The 16066-nt window shown below is 49.2% G+C and overlaps 1 protein-coding gene across 1 annotated transcript in view; it reads left to right on the plus strand.

The window, feature by feature from the left end:
• ARK2C (arkadia (RNF111) C-terminal like ring finger ubiquitin ligase 2C) overlaps window positions 1-16066 on the plus strand; it is a 55336-nt gene that overhangs the window by 25256 nt on the left and 14014 nt on the right. Inside the window, exon 2 of the mRNA XM_058044280.1 lies at window positions 14410-14719. Within this exon, the coding sequence (XP_057900263.1) occupies window positions 14410-14719 (310 nt within the window). The remainder of the gene's footprint in view (window positions 1-14409; window positions 14720-16066) is intronic.

The raw sequence follows: 16066 nt of genomic DNA on the forward strand, positions 1-16066 counted from the left end.
ATTTTTGATAACACCTGGGGGGACAGCTGGAGCTGTGCCAGGGGAAGTTTAGGTTGGGTATCAGGGAAAGGCTCTTCCCCAGAGGGTGCTGGCCCTGCCCAGGCTCCCCAGGGAATGGGCACAGCCCCGAGGCTGCTAGAGCTCCAGGAGGGTTTGGACAATGATCTCAGGGATGCTCAGGGTGGATTGCTGGGGGCCTGTGCAGGGCAGGAGCTGGACTGGGTGATCCTGGTGGGTCCCTTCCAGCTCAGGGTGTTCTGTGATTCTACGATGGAATAAGCAGGAATGTGATTCCTCTTCCCATTGTGGTGGAAAATCCCTTGCACTCAGTCTCCTCTGGCTTCAGAGGGAGGGGGAAATACTCACAGTGGGTGGATTTCCATGCTGGAAGGGACAGCTGTTGTCACCTTCTCCATCCGACATCCCAAAATTAATCCCTGTGCAAGTAGGGGGATGTCCTTTAGGAAACCAACCAGCCCTGGTGCTGAGGAAGGGATTTTGGCTGTGGGCAGGTGGTTTCCAGGCTGTGCCTGCTGCAGGCCAGACCTGGCCTCTGGGTTTTGTCAGGCTCATTGCCTGCCTGATGAGGACAAACCTCATCCTGCCCAGCTCACGTGTGGCAGCATTTTAGGCTCTGCTCAGCCATGGTTCTACCTTTGCTGGTTCTGACATGGAATCACAGGTCTCCTGCAGCGCCTCCCTCCACGGTGGATGCTTGGGCTCCTCTCCAAGCCTCCTTCCCAGCTTTGGCATCAATCTGAGGCCCTTATTGCTCCCAAGGAACCCCACCTCCTGCTTTTTATATAGCAAACATTTGTGCCTTCAGATGCTGCTGGGGCTCTGGGAGCTCATGGTTTGCTGATTACCAAAATTCACTTTCCCTCAGATAGCCTGACACCTGCAAATAGCACCTGTACAGCTTTTTTTGATGGATGACTTTACATTTAGCTGTATAAAATACTTTTTTTTTTTGGTGTTTGGTTAGAGTTTTCCTTTATATGTTATTACAGCAGGGCTTAGCAGCACTAACTCATGCCAGGACCTCATGCAGAAATGTAAAGTAAGAGCTATTTCCACATCAAGGAACTGGCGTTTCCCTTGTACTTTAAACACAGCTCTGTCTCTCCTGGAGTGACATGTACCTATAAAGTTTAGGATATTAAATTTAATAGAGAACAGGCTTCCAGGATCTTTGATTTTTAGCCACAGACTTCTTATTCACGGAGCGTAAAAGGGGAATTGCCAGGACACAGCGTGGCAGGACTCACAGTAGCTGGGGTTTTCCCAAACCTGAGTTCAAGTCAGTTCAGTGCAGAGGACTGCTGAGCTGCCCTGACCTGTGCCAGCATCCACTGCACCTCTCACAGCTCCACACCAGCCTTGGACCCTGAGCCCAGATGCTGCCCTGGGTGCAAGCAGGTGACTCAAACCAGAGCACACTGATGGTCTCAACTCCAAAATCATTTAGAAAGCTGATTAAACGAAGAGGTCCAGTGGGGACAGGGAACTTGCAGGGGCTCCACAGGTGCAGTCATTCCCCCACTTGTGCTTTGGATGTGGGGCTGAGCTCTTGGGCTCAGGATGGGGATTTAAGAGTGGTTTACAGGGGATTTGCTAGTGTTGTTCTGGCACTGCACCCAGCACACCCACCTCCTAGGAGCAGTCTGCTCTCTCTTAAGAGATAATCCTCATTTTTTCTTTTTGTACCTTAGCAGTTGTGAGAGGCTCCTGTATTCTGTGTAATGTCACTTGAAAGAGGAACCAGCTGCTGAGCTTTCACTGCCTTCTGGGGTGAGGAGGGACATTTTGTGGTGTGGCTTCTGAGCCCTCTGTAAAAACTCAAGGGGGACTACGCATTATACTGTCTTCCCTGAGTGTCAGGTGCTGCACAAGTTACCCTCCTGGCACTCTAAGGGTTTCATGCAGGCTGGTAAATCCCCTACCTGATATGGGATTACAGGATTTAAGATAAAGCTCAGAGGGTGACCTGAAACAGGCCATCGTCAACCAATCCCTTTGCAAGGGAGTGTCCCATGTCCTGACTCCCTGCCAAAATCTTCTGGCTTAGGGGCTGATTTGCCAGAGAGCCAGGAAAGAAGAAAGGCTGCCAAACATCTCCCATCCAAACTGATGTGCTGTTCCTAGAAATGCTGACATATTCCACCTGTCTCCCAAACCTGCTCCCCTCCCCACAAACCACTGCCACTCACCCTGCACTCTGTGGACATGATGGATGGGAATCTCCCAGCCCTGGGCTTAAGATGCAGATAAATAAATCCTCCAGGAAAACCCAGCTGGTTATTACAGTCCCATTTGAAACAAGGGGTGTGTGGGTGGGGAATCAATGCGTGCAAAACAGAGGCGGATGGGGATTGATGCAGAATAACCCGCCCAGAGCAGCCTCCTCTGTGTTTCCAGGGTAGGTTTCAAAGTCTGTTCCAATCTGTCCCTGGAGGGGAGGTTTAAAGCAGGTCAGGCAAACAATGCCTTCCAAAAAATGGAATCTCTCCCCTGTTTGCTGATAGTGGGAGAACGGGATGGAAAGCCTTCCCTGGAAACCCCTTTGTGGGGATACAACATGTGTGGGAGAGGAAAGGGCCAAGACCACCACACAGGTCCTCACCCAAAAGCTGCTGTGGAGGGAGGGGATGTGGAGGCTGGCACAGGGCTGGGGTGCTGTGGTTTCCAAGGCTGTGGATGATCCCAGGATCCCGAGTGCCCATGGGGCATGGCCATACACAGGGACTCTGCTCCTGCCTGAGCCCCTCCTGTGTGTGCTGGGCTGGTGCTCAGCTCCTGCAGGGGTGAGACCAGGGGTGATCACAAAACCTTTTGCTTAAACATGGATCAGAGTCAGCTGAGGGTATTGGCTCTTCCCACTGACTCCCTCTCTGGGTTAAAGCTCCATGAGGAGTTCAGACCCCGAAGGTTTGGCAGTTTTTGGATGGGGCTGTCACAGCATTAAGAAGCTCCATGAACAATGCAGAGCAGCCCCCAAGACCCTGCCAGGCCCTTGCACTATCTGGCTGGATTTATTTTTTCCCCCCATGGCTTTGGCTTTTTGCCTGTTTCTGGATGTCCCACATATCATTACCGGTAGGAGGGAGCTGCTGCAAACCTCCCTGGCCAGTCATTAGGAGCAGTTAAGAGTGGTTTTAAGGCAGGTGTTGAGCACTTCCAAATGCCTGGGGAAGGCTTTGGACACTGTGAAAGCAAGGAAACATTGGAAACACAAGTATTGAATTTCCTTTTCCAAACAACTGGCTGCAGCCTATCACTGCCTGTCAAAGTTGAAGGCACAAGTCAGCACGTTTTTGCATTCCCAAGGGCAGAGATAGGGATTGCTCCAAATGCTTCCCCATTGCAGGGAGAGCCAAGTAATAGGCTGCTGTCATGCCAGGATTTTTTATTCCTTATTTTTAAATAGGGGAATTCCTTCCCCTGGTTAATTACCACGTTTCCAGGTTGGGGATTCATTCACATGGACGTATCACCCTGCCAGCAGTATAAAACCACAAAAGTTGAGCTTTATTGGCTCCCTTGGCCAAAGGGGACTCAGACCCACTCCACTTCCTTTTCAACATTTTTAGTTTTTAATTTGAGATAACTGGCCAGACCCTGGAGAGGAGCCTTTGAGCCCAGATGTCTTTCCACAAATTGGGAATACTCAAACTTTTTTTGGTATTTTCCAATGCAGAGCAGTGCAGAACAGGCTTGGGTTGCACGCAGGATGGAATGGTGGTGAGGGAGAAGGGGTGGCTGAGCACACAGAGTTGGGCTGATGGGCGAAGTTCAGGTACCAGCCAAACCTTCTCTGCCCTTGGAATTGCTGGAATTTTGCTTGGACATAAGCCCTGCAGCCCAAAAAAAGCCTGTGGGACCTGCAGCGTGGCTCCTGCTTTTAGCATGGGAGTTGTGGTCAAGTGATTCCTATCAGTTGTTCCTTCCCCAGCACCTTCAGACCCAACAGGAAGGAGAAACATTATTTAAAGCACCATTCTCAGAGGGGTTTTTCAACACCTCCAAAGCCAAATTTCCTCCAGGGCTTGCTCCTGGCAGGTGGGCAGGGCTGAGCCTAAACCCAGGAGAAACAGGGCAACCTGGGGAGAATTTGCTGTGCTGGGTGAGAAACACCATGCCAGGCTGTAGAAGCATCATGCCATCCCTCTAGACATTCCAGAGCCTGGGAGAAGAGGAATGAAACTGGGACCACTAAATCCCAGAAAACGTTTTCTCCCAGTGCAATGTGGCTTTTTTTTTTTTTTTTCTTTTAATGTGATGATCCAAAAATCTCAAATACACCCTCGAATTCAACACTGAGAATAAGGCTATAATTAAAACACAGTGAGAAGTATAAAAGCAAAAAGACAGCTTTAAGTGTAGCAACGCTGCTGAAGTGTTTCTCCTTCCTCCTTGGAAAATATTGCTGGATTCAACACGTTGCTGTGAAACATCAGCTTCAACAAAACTTTTTTCCCCACTGAAGCTAGTGGGAAAGAGTTGCAGGAAAGAAACTCTCATCCAGTGCTGTATAAACAGCTGTCTCCCTCCTGTGATGGGTCCAGGCTGCCTGGCTGTATCCCATCCCTCATTCTTGCTGGTTCCCATCCCCAGCACTCAGCACCTCTTCGGTCTTGGTGTAAATAGAGGTGGGGGGTCGGAACTAGATGATCTTTAAGTCCCTTCCAACCCTCAACTATCTATGATTTTGTGTAAATATGCTGATTAACGCTGGTCACTGCCAGCTGTAAATCACAAAATCACTGCTTATCCTGAGTTGGAAGGGACCCATAGGGATCACTCAGTCCAGCTCTGAGCCCTGTGCTGAACTGCCTTAAGAATCAGACCATGTGCTGGGTTTTGGTTTTTTTGTGGCATGCTGACCTTAGGCCCTGGTAGGGTCCCACCTCATCTTTTTTTTTTGGTGTATTGATGCTGCACGTGGTTTCCCTGTGTGGTGTGCAGGGGAGGGGATGCTGTGCTCTGTGTTAGGCACCCTGAGCCACACCAGCTCGTGTCACAGCAATTAATGAGAGGCTTCATTAGTGCGAGGGGATGCTGACTTGGGGCTGTACAAGCAGGCAGGGGCACTGTGCACGCTCTGAGGTCTGTGTTTTTGAGGATTTTGGGAAAAGCTCAGCTGTGTTCTGCCTGCACAGAGGCACAGTGCAAAGAGGGCGGCTGTGACTACCAAAGAATTAATCAGCACTGGGGAGCCCATCTGAGCCCCTTTCCCCTGAATTCCTTTGAAGCACTTTTCCATCAGGTGGGAAAGACTCTGACCAGGAGATGATAAACCTCCAGAACCTCAAGCTGGCACCCAGGACACAAATATGCTCCACCAGCCACCACAGACCAGCCTTTCATCCTGACTCCTTGCTGGCACAGCACCACCTCAACAAGTAAATAAGGCAAATTTAAATAGTCTTTATCCATTTATTGCATCTCCCAGCCACAGATTTGGGGGTCCTTTACCACTTCCCTGGCACTAGACCAGTGGGATGGCAGGCTGTACCCTGGAGCTGGCAGCCCATTATTTTTAGCATGGTTTTTGGCTTCTTGCATCTTGCCCCAGCAGAGCAGCAAAGCAGGTCAAGTGTCTAAAAAACAAGTAATATAACGAGTGGCTGAAGGAGCTGGGAAGGGGCTGAGGCTGGAGCAAAGGAGGCTCAGGGGGGCCCTTGTGGCTCTGCACAGCTCCTGACAGGAGGGGACAGCTGGGGGGATCGGGCTGTGCTCCCGGGAACAGGGACAGGACAAGGAAAAAGGTGCCAGAGGAGGTTCAGACAGGATATTAGAATTTTTTTTTTGTCGTTGCTGGAGTGGGTCAGGCATTGGAATAAGTTGCTCAGGGAGGTGGAACCATCACCATCTCTGGAAGTGTCTGAGAGGTGTCTGGATGTGACATTTGGAATGGTTATGTGTGGTGCTGGGTTAATGCCTGGACCCAGTGATCCTGATGGTCTTTTTCAGCCTTGATTGGATTCTATGATTCTCAGTTTCACTGGATGAAATGAGAAAGCTGTTGGCAAAGGTGCTGAAAGTGAGACAGATTCCTTCCTGCCTGATAGATTTCACTTAAATTATTTCCTCTTCCTTCATCCTCACCCTGAAGTCAGCTGTCCTGTAACAGCAGTGAGACAGCATCTCCCTCTGCCAGACCACTCAACCTTTATGCAGCTGAATACCTTTAATTTGGTCTGGGGGGTTATCTATTTCATGTTTTATTTTCCATGGCAGGGGGGTTGTAACTAGGTGATCTTTAGGGTCCCTTCCAACCCAAGCCATTCAATTGTTCTGTGATTGTCACACCACATTTCCTATCAGTAAGTGAATTTTCACTCATTTCATAAGGGTATGGTCACAAACAATTTGAAGGCATTAACACGTGTGTGATGACCCCAGGCAATGAGGAGCTTGTTTGTAGACACAGCGCGAGTCCCCTGTGGTGTCCTTCTCCATGTGCCACGTGGAGCTGGAGCTGCTCCCATGATTTTGGCCTTTACTCACTGCATGCTGTCAGGGCCCATGCAAACTTCCCACTGTGTTGCTGGCTCCAAGGGGAATTTTAATGCACATCCAGGGAAGGGAGCTGCAGGCTCCTGGGCTGGTAAAAGCCTGGCAGGCTCTCCTGGTGCTGAGAGGCACCACAAGGGCTCCTGTTGAGGGGCTTATCTGCCTGCCCAGTGCAGGACGAGGGGTCACCGGGGGTCTAATCAGGACAAAGCGGGTGAGACAACCAGGCTCCATCCCCCAGCCTGGCTGATTACAACAGCAGCTCGTCCTCAGCTGTAAAAGCTGTCAGTGAGTGAAGCCAGGGCTCTCCAGGAGCTGCCACCTCCCTCTGCCACGATGGGACCTGGATGTGAACCAGCCCCGGCCTCCCTGACACCCCCCAGCCCCCACGTGCAGACCACAGGGGCCTCAATGAGCAGCCCAGGCTGCCTTACCCAGGGGAGATATTCACATGCTTTGCAGGTAGCTTAACAGCATGAGACAGATTTTGTTTTTCCCTCGAAGGCGGCCGGGCTCCCTGGCTGCAGCTGTCTGCTCGAGACACCTATCCCAGCTCCTTTGTCCCTTACCAGGAGCCTGATTGCATCGAGTGCTATAGCCTGAGGAAGGGAGGTGGAAATAAATAGTTCTGCTTTCTGGGTTTTTTCTTTTCTAAAAGCCTGTAGCATCCCCTGTCTGGCTGCAGGGATTACCCAGAGGCTTTGCATCTCAGAGATGGGTCAGTGTTGGACTGAGCACACAGATCCCTTGAGCCTTTCAGGCTGAAATACTGGTGGGTGGATAAATATGCATGTGCCTAGATGAAGTCAAACCCTGACTGATGCTAAAGGAGAATCCCCAGTGGCAGAATCACCTAGGACCAGACCAGTGTATTTCTGTGACTCAACGTCACTTACCAACCTGCCAAAATTTATAATTCACAGGGTTCACCCGGGGGTGCAAAGGGAGCGTTCCTGCTAATGAAAAAATGTCTGTGCTGCTTTGGATAATGTATGGAAACAATAAATATAACTGTAGAACAGAGGGAGAAAAGGAAAAAAACCTTAAGCAGCAGCAGTGGAAGTGAGAAAGAGGTGGTGAGGGGGATGTGCTGAGTTTCCCTGCGGGTTTCTGCCGCGCTCGACGCCTGTGAGAGCGAAGGGTGGAAATGGCAGCGAGCAGCCGAGCAGGTTCAGCTGTCCACAGGCCTGCATCATCTGCTGCTTTCTAAAAACTAATTTGTACCTTCCTCAGTCTGAGGCTGAAGGCTGTGATGCTTCCAGCTGAGTGTTTTGGGTGCTTTGTAGATTGTTGTTCAGCAGCCTTCCCCATGGGCTGGTGGAGGATTGTCTGCACAGTGCAGGTGGGGACGTGGTTTGGCAGGGGATTGGCACGGCTGGGTTGGACTTTATGATCTGAGAGGGCTTTTCCAACCAAAACGATTCTATTATTGTATTTTATGGTGCTAAATTATTCTGTGAGGCTGTGGCATCAAGGAGGTGATTTTGCCCCTCTGCCACACTCAGGTGAGAGCTGCCTCCAGCTCTGGGGTGCCCAGCACTGCAAGGACAGGGATCTGTTGGAGCCAGTCCAGAGAAAGCCACTGAGATTATCAGATAGAGATGGACCACCTCTGCTATGAATAAAGGCTGAGAGAATAGGGATTGTTCAGCCTGGGAATGAGAAGGCTTTGGAATGACCTCATTCCCTTCCAGTTACTGAAGGGAACCTGCAGGAAAGACAGGGCAAGAGCCTGGTGTGACAGGACAAGTGGGAATGGCTTCAAATTGAAAGAAAGTAGGTTTCTATTAGATATTAGGAGGAAATTCTTTCCTGTGAGGGTGGTGAGGCCCTGGCATGTGTTGCACAGAGCAGCTGTGGGGGCCCCATCCCTGGCAGTGTCCAAGGCCAGGCTGGATGGGGCTTGGAACAACCTGGGATAGTGGAAGATGTCCCTGCCCATGGCAGGGGATTGGAACTAGACGACCTTCAAAGACTTCTTCCAGCCCAAACCATTCTGTGATTGTGTGATTGTGTGATTGTGTGATTGTGTGATTGTGTGATTGTGTGATTGCAGACCTGGGTAGCTGTGGGGTGTACTGCAGGCTGTAGAGACCCAGAGCAGTGGGTATCACACAGACCCAGCTCCATAGCAGGTTTTCAGTATCACAGTGTGAAGCTGCAGCAGAGGAGAGCCAGGCCAGCTGGAGCAGCCACTGACCACACTCATGGTCTGTCAGTGGCAGGAATCACCCAAGTACTGATCCTCCACCTGTTGACCCCTGGTGCTGAGCTTGGCTTTAGGATGTGATCAAAGGAGCTGAGAGGGACTGGAAGCAGCAACCAGCAGAGCATTGCACAAGGCAGGGAGATGTTGGTGTTGGTCACCCAAAGGTATCCCTGGCTATATGGCCCTACACCATCACAAAATGCCACAGCCTCTTTTGGGTCAGACTTGTCCCCAGTTAGGCCAGAGAACCACCCAGCTCTCTTTCCCACCCCACAGACAGCTGGCTGGCCCAAGACATGATTCATTTCTCCAGCAGATCCTGTCTCAGTATCCATGTATTATCACAAATTCTGAGGCTTGCAAAGCACCTTTTAGAGCTGTATTATCTAGATTCAGGCATTAGCTATCTCTGTGGCTCCGCTGAGCATAAGGCAACAAGTGCTGTCCAGGCTGGGAGCTTAGGTGGGTGTGTGGGCATCTGGGGGCATTTTGAGGACATTTGGCCTCAACCTGTGAAAGGAAAACTGCCCAAAACTGGAGCAAATAATCACCTGCTTTGCTGACACAGATGTGATGCATTGCTCATCTCAGAGCTGCTGATCTGATGTTGCTCTGAGCTGTCATCATCTGCTACAGCAACAGCATTTAAATGAAAGGAAGCACCATCAGGACAACAAAATGGTTTTTGGCTGGTGGGCAGCCTGACAGTATCCCAGGTAAATCAGTTCTCTACAGCTCCAGACAGGGGCAGCTGGAATTACTCAAGGCACCAGGAGCATGCCAGTGAGCCTCATGGAACGGCTTGTTCTCTCATTCCAACCAACAGGTTGGGCACAGCAAAAGGTGTTTCCAGGCTGGCCTTGGGTCAAAAGCCTCTCTAGGGCTGGTGAGGACTTTATTTTGCCTCTGTGGACTTCCCTGAAAATCTTCCCTAGAGATATTAAAGAGCTGGACAAAATCCTGAGTAATGTGTTCTAGGGGCCCTGCCTGAGCAGGAGGAGTGGACTAGGTGAACTCTGGTGGTCCTTTCAACCTTAATTCTGGGATTTTGTGATTGTCTCCTGGGCTGGCAAGTGTTTGGACATGGAGGGTAAGCCATAAAAACTTCCAAAGATCTGGCTAATCTCTCTTCCTCCAAAATCCAAGTATCCCAATGGAGGAGGAGAATCCTTCTATGGTATGGGGACAAAAACTTGAGTTCATTAAGCTGAAAGAAAGTCTCTGCCTTGCTGATTCCAGAGCAACATTGCCTTCACGTGGGCACCACTGGGCAGGTGATGGGGAACGAGGATCCTGGAGCATGATAGGCACACTTTGCATCCTCATTGTCTTTGCTGTGGATGTATGCCCAAAGCTTGGCTAATGGAAGTGTCAGCTCTGCCCTTGCAGTGGGGAGTGAAAACAAAAGCTGGAATGTGGTATCAGGACTCAGTTTTAGTCATGGATTAGTCTCTGCTGTGGCAGACATTGCTATCCAGGCAAAAAGCAGATTAAATCCGTGAGTTCAATTTTCTTGCAGTATCTTATGGGCAATGCTTATGCTTGTTGGTGTCAATGCAAGTGTGATCTAGGACCACACTTGTGGCTTGGAAAAGAGGGAGAAGACTTTGTGCTAGCAAAGTAATCACTAACAGAGCTTCTGGATCTCCACAACCCCCTGAAAGCAGGGGGCAGCCAGGTGGGGATCGGGCTCTGCCCCCAGGGAACAAGGGATGGGATGAGAGGAAACGGCCTTGAACTGTTCCAGGAGAGGTTTAGGTTGAATACTGGGAAAAATTTCTTCACAGAAAGTGTGGTCTGGCTCTGGGGTAGGCATTCAGGGAAGTGGTGGAGTCCTCACTTCTGGAAGTGTTCAATAGTCATGTGAATGTGGCACCTGGGGGCAAGGGTTGAACACCACGACTCTGGGTTAATGAACTGTCTGATCCTAGAGAACTCTTCCAACCTTAACAATACTGTGATTCCCTGACACTGCTAACGTGTGAACCTCTGTGGAATTCAAAGGGATGAGTGCCTGCTTTTGGTGTTGATTGTGGTGAGCTACCTGGACAAGGATGCTCAGCTCATGTTTGCAGGGTGACACTGCATTTACCTTGTGTACACCAGACCAAAACGTGGGCTGGGAAAGCAACCCCCACCAGGGCCTTTTGCATCTAGATGCAATGAGCAGGAGAAGGTAAACTCAAAAATAACTAACTCTAAAATGTAATCTTCTGTTTTGAGCTGTTTGTTTGCCAGGTCTTTCTGGGACTCACCAGCACCCTGCTTAGTGAGGACTGGCTCTTTGTTTTGCAGACTGGCTTGGTTATGCCAGCAGTGTAATTGGATAACTGCTAATAAGCATAGGATTGCTGAAGTATTCCCCAAAGTCTTTGCTTTGCTGTAAAAATCCTCATCAGCAATTGGATTAGTTGAAGAGAATGAACAATTACTACGTAGGGTAATGTGTTATGTTAAGACAAATTGATGGGTTTTATTTAATCATATGGTCTCGGTCACATCTTGACGGTGTTATTCCAATGAAGAGAAATGCATCACTGCACCAGTAGGCACTAGCAAAAAATACTGAAAAATGCTTTATTTAATTAATTAGTTCCTACAGATAAGGCTAATTGACTCTGTACCAGAACAAAATGAGTTAGGCTTTTGCTTTCAGATAGGTTAGCTCTGTGTATCTTCCTGCACACATACCACAGATAAAGTTTGTGTGTTCTGGACCTTGGGAAAGTGCATGACTGAGTTCCTCTCAAGGACTCTCTTTGTATGAGAAGCAAAATCCAAATCAAAACCATGACCAGCTGATCTGCCCACCTGGTGCTCTCTAGTTCCCCATGGCTCTGGCATCAAAGGCCCTCCAGAGATTTAACTGAATTAAGGGTTCCCACGACTCAGTAAAAGCTGGGAATCAAGGGCTGAGGCTACACCAGGCATCGAGAGACAAGAGAGTCACAGGAGATGAGAGACAGGTTTTCTCTGCTTCACTTACGTGCTAGAGAATGTGTCCCAGGAAATGTGGGGGAGTCTCGCTGGGTTTCACTGTCTGGTATGGCCCTAAGGCATTTTTGTCTGGAATTCAGCTGAACCTCAGCGTGGTGGCACAGATTGGAGTGTTGGTGTGTGCAGAGGGTGTGACATTTTCACCTGCTCTCATACCTTGTCTCCAGGCCTGCACAATGGCTCACCTGTGACCTGCTGCAGCCTGCGAGAGCACACGGCCATCAGAGGCTGAGCAATTCACCACGAGTTCCTCACAGCAGCCAGGAGGCTTCTCCTCGCAATTCCCTCCAGGAATGGGCCAGGGAAGTGCAGGATCCCCTTTATTATGCAGCCTTTACCTCTTTGTGGTGAATTTGGGCCAGGCCACCAGCAACAAATACAGCTTGCAGGGAAACAGGGTATGTGAGTGGCTCCTTGGCCTGGGTTTGCAGCTCTGTCATTGAGGAGCAGCAGGTCTGATCCCACCACCTCTGGCTTTAATTAATATCGTGGCCGAATCATGCCGTGATCTGACAGCAGGGGAAATTATCACCTCAAGAAGCACTGCTGTGGGTGGCACATATTGTGTAACTTGCTCTCTCTCGGAGGGGCACTGTGGAGGATTAGTTTGCATTTAAGAGGTGCTGCGTGTAATTATGCACAGTTTTGCAAACCTATCCATTTCTGACAGGCCCTCTCCTGTTGTTTCTCCTGCTGGCATCTGGCTTTCTCAGGACTCCCTGAGCTGCTGTGATGGACTGGCCCTGCCTGCCAGGGAGATGTGAGGCATTTGGGTGAAGAAGGCATGATGTACATGCTTGTGCTTTGGGATGAAATACTTTCTCTTGGTGCTGTTGTTCTGGGATGTTTTGTACGATTCACAAAGATTAAAACAGAAAGGAGAAGATGGGGTGCTCAAAACACTGTAAAAAGGCATGTGTCCCATCCTGAGGCAATCCTTAGCAAAGAGGCATCTCTAATAGCCTCGCTGGAGTCCCATCCTTCATTTCTGAATTGACTCTTTCCCCAGTTAAAGAGCCAGAAGTTTTGCATAGCGCCTGTAAATGCTCCAGGAATGTAGGAATTAACAGGCCAGACTGGGCCTAGGGCCTGTCCAAGCGGGGATCTTGAGCAAGGTGCAAGCCAGTGCCAGATGTTTTGCAAAACGCCTCCACTATGGATATCTTTCACACCTCATTTCTCCCTCATTCCCATCAGCTTCATGGCTGGTCCCATAGCATTCCATGCTGTGTTTCCAGCAGCTGCTCTCTCCCTGCTTGCAGCCCATGAGGACGGGTTGTTGCAGGATCTCAGCAAACACACAGGGCCTCCATCCCTGCTCTCAGAGGGGGAAGTTGTCTCACTCACGTCCTGAAGTCAGTGTGAGGAAGATTTTTAGAGCAGAGATTATTTCCTTGCCTATGAGACAGTTTTAGAGAGGCAAGGAAATGACTTGCAGGAAAAGTCTGCAATTCAGGGAAAACACTCAAAACTTGTGTGAGATAATATATAGAACCCAAGTATTTTAGAAAATGGGTTTTGTTGTTTATTTCCTTTTCTAGAGTGTTTGAGTCTATAACATAGAATGGTTTGTATTGGAAAGGACCTTTAAAAATAATCTTGTCCAACCCCACAGCCATGAGCAGGGACATCTCTCACCTAGACAAAGTTGCTCCAAAACTCATCCAACCTGGCCTCAAACACTTCCAAAGAGGATGCATCCATGTCTTTTTTGGGAAATCTGTGCCAGGGCCTCACCACCCCCAGCACAAAAAATGTCTTCCTCTTATCTAGGCTAAGTCTCCTCTCTTTTTGTTTAAAACCATCACTCCCTTTTCTATCTCTGAAGGCTCTTTTAAGACTTTTTTTTCCTTTTCTGTGTTAGACAGGAAAGCCAAAACAAGCTCAAAGCAGTTTTCATCAGCATACACTTCAACTTGGAGCCAAAACAGGACTTTGAACCCAAACCTACGTTTTGGCTCCAGCATTTTCTTGGATAAGAAACACCATTAGTCAAAACTAGCACTTTTTCTTGTAATCAGCTTTAACTTGTTCCCTTTTACTTGTGTTTTTTTTACAAACGTTTTGCAAGTGGAGAGTGACAGCTGTTTGTCCAACTCTTTTCCTGGGTGGTGCTCTGCCCTGATCACTGCTCGCCCCTATGACCTCTGTGTACGGTTATTTATTGTTGTGGTGTTGTTGTGGGTCTCAGGACAAGGTGGGAAATGAGAATTGACTCCCAAGTACTCAGAAATCTGATTTATTATTTTTGATATTATATGATATATGATATATGATATATGATATATGATATATGATATGATATATGATATATGATATATGATATATGATATATGATATATGATATATGATATATGATATATGATATGATATTATATTATATTATAAGAAAATTATATACTAAAACTGTTCTAAAGAAAGAGAAAGGAGACATCAGAAGGTTAGCCAAGAATGATAATAAAAACCCGTGACAGACTCAGAGAGCCCGACACAGCTGTGATTGGCTATTAATTAAAAACAATTCACATGTTGGGTAAGCAATTCTCCGAATCACATTCCAAAGGAGCAAAACACGGAGAAGCTGAAGCTTCTTAGGAGAAAAAAGCTGAAGCTTCTCAGGAGGAAACATCCCGGCGGAGAGATTTTTCAGAAAATACATCAGTGACCGCCGCGCTCTTCTCTTCCAGGTGCTCCCTTTCAAAGGTCTCAGCATCCCCATGCTACCTCCTGCCGGCACTTCCACCTGGGTCCCCAGCCTCAGCTCTCGGCCGATTTCGCCCTGCCTCACGCGGTGCAGCCGCAGCCGGGGCTGGCTCCCCACATGGCCCCCGCGCACCAGCACAGCGGCGCCCTGCACCAGCCCCTGCCGCCCGTGCCCGCCCTGCCCTTCCAGGACGTGGCCGGGCCCTCCTTCCTACCTCAGGCGCTTCACCAGCAATACCTCCTCCAGCAGCAGCTCCTCGAGGCGCAGCACCGCCGGCTCATGCCCCATCCCAGGTAAGGGCATCCCCGGGGATGTGGAGAGGCCGCGCTGACCGCGCGTTGCCTGCGGAGCCGCAGCCGCGCTGGTGGGGTTGGGTTTTCCTCTCCAGCTCACCTGTGTGCGCTGAAAATCCATCCACCTGAAGGGCAGGCTGCACCTGAAGGTGCGCCCTTCCTGTGGGGATCCCGCTGCGCCCATCTGGTGTGTCCCATTATTGTCACTCCTGGGAGAATCACGGTGGTGTTGCTGGGGGCCTTCCCGGTCTCTGCGTGCGTGAGCTGCATCCTCACAGCTGCTGTTTCAAACCCGTGCATGCCCACCTGCCTCATCAGGTCAGACACATGGAGGTCGTGCTGCTCAGGGCTGCTCAGGGTTTCTGTCTCTGTGAGGGAATGATGCCACTGACCTGCAGCACACTCTGTCACAGAGAGCATCCTAAATCCACACTGAGCTGACAAACACAGAGAGAATTGCTGTAACTCAGCAGAGATGGAAATGGATGCCTGGCCTTGTCTTGATTGTGTTTCTCGAGAGAGGAGTGATTTTTTTTGGAAACATATGGAAGCTATTTGTGGGTTGTACCCATGGATCAAGAATCAGAGGATGAGACTTTGCAATGATGCTTCATTTGGAAAGAATGCTACGGATAGAAAACCCTTTCTTTCCATGTCCTTTCTGTCTGAAAATTGTGTGTTCTTCTCATCATTGTTTTGTTATGCATAAATTGGATTTTAGGTGGATTTAATGATTAGCTAATAACTGGGTAGCAAGTATGTTCCAGGCTGAGAAATTGATGATACAAGTGTTTATCTCTTAGTCATAAGCTGAATTCAAATAAAAGCACAGAGCACAATTCCATGCAGAACCTGCTTTGGTAAATGCTGTCAGTGTTGTATTTGCAAGTGGGCTGTAGTGTAGAAGAAGGCAGGAACCTCTTGCCCAGTCCCAGTGCTTGTGTCTGAAAGCTGCAGTGGAGCAGGATGTCAGAACCCTTACAGGCGTGAGGCAGGAGGTCCCAGTAATGGGAATATGAGTTATGCCTTTGAGAGTGAAGCTCTGAACTGAGGCTGCACGAAAAGTTATTTACCTGGCAGTCTCCCCTGCTCCATTTGCCCTATTTTTTTTCTGAAGACTTTCTTTCTGATGGTTCTACTGGTCAGCAAGCAAAGGGTAGGAGCCTGTCTGTAATGCAAATCCTGCTTGTGCATCCTCCTTATCTCTTGCCAAATGTGGACACTGATCCAGCTCTTCCCCTGAGTAGTTTAAACAAGCAATAATCATGAGACTCAAATCCCTAGAAAAACCTTGCTGTATTTTCTAGCACTTTCTTTTCCCTGCCTGCAATGGCAGCAGAGCAGAGG

This window comes from Melospiza georgiana, chromosome Z (assembly GCF_028018845.1).
Source record: "Melospiza georgiana isolate bMelGeo1 chromosome Z, bMelGeo1.pri, whole genome shotgun sequence".
NCBI classification, from domain to species: Eukaryota; Metazoa; Chordata; class Aves; order Passeriformes; family Passerellidae; genus Melospiza; species Melospiza georgiana.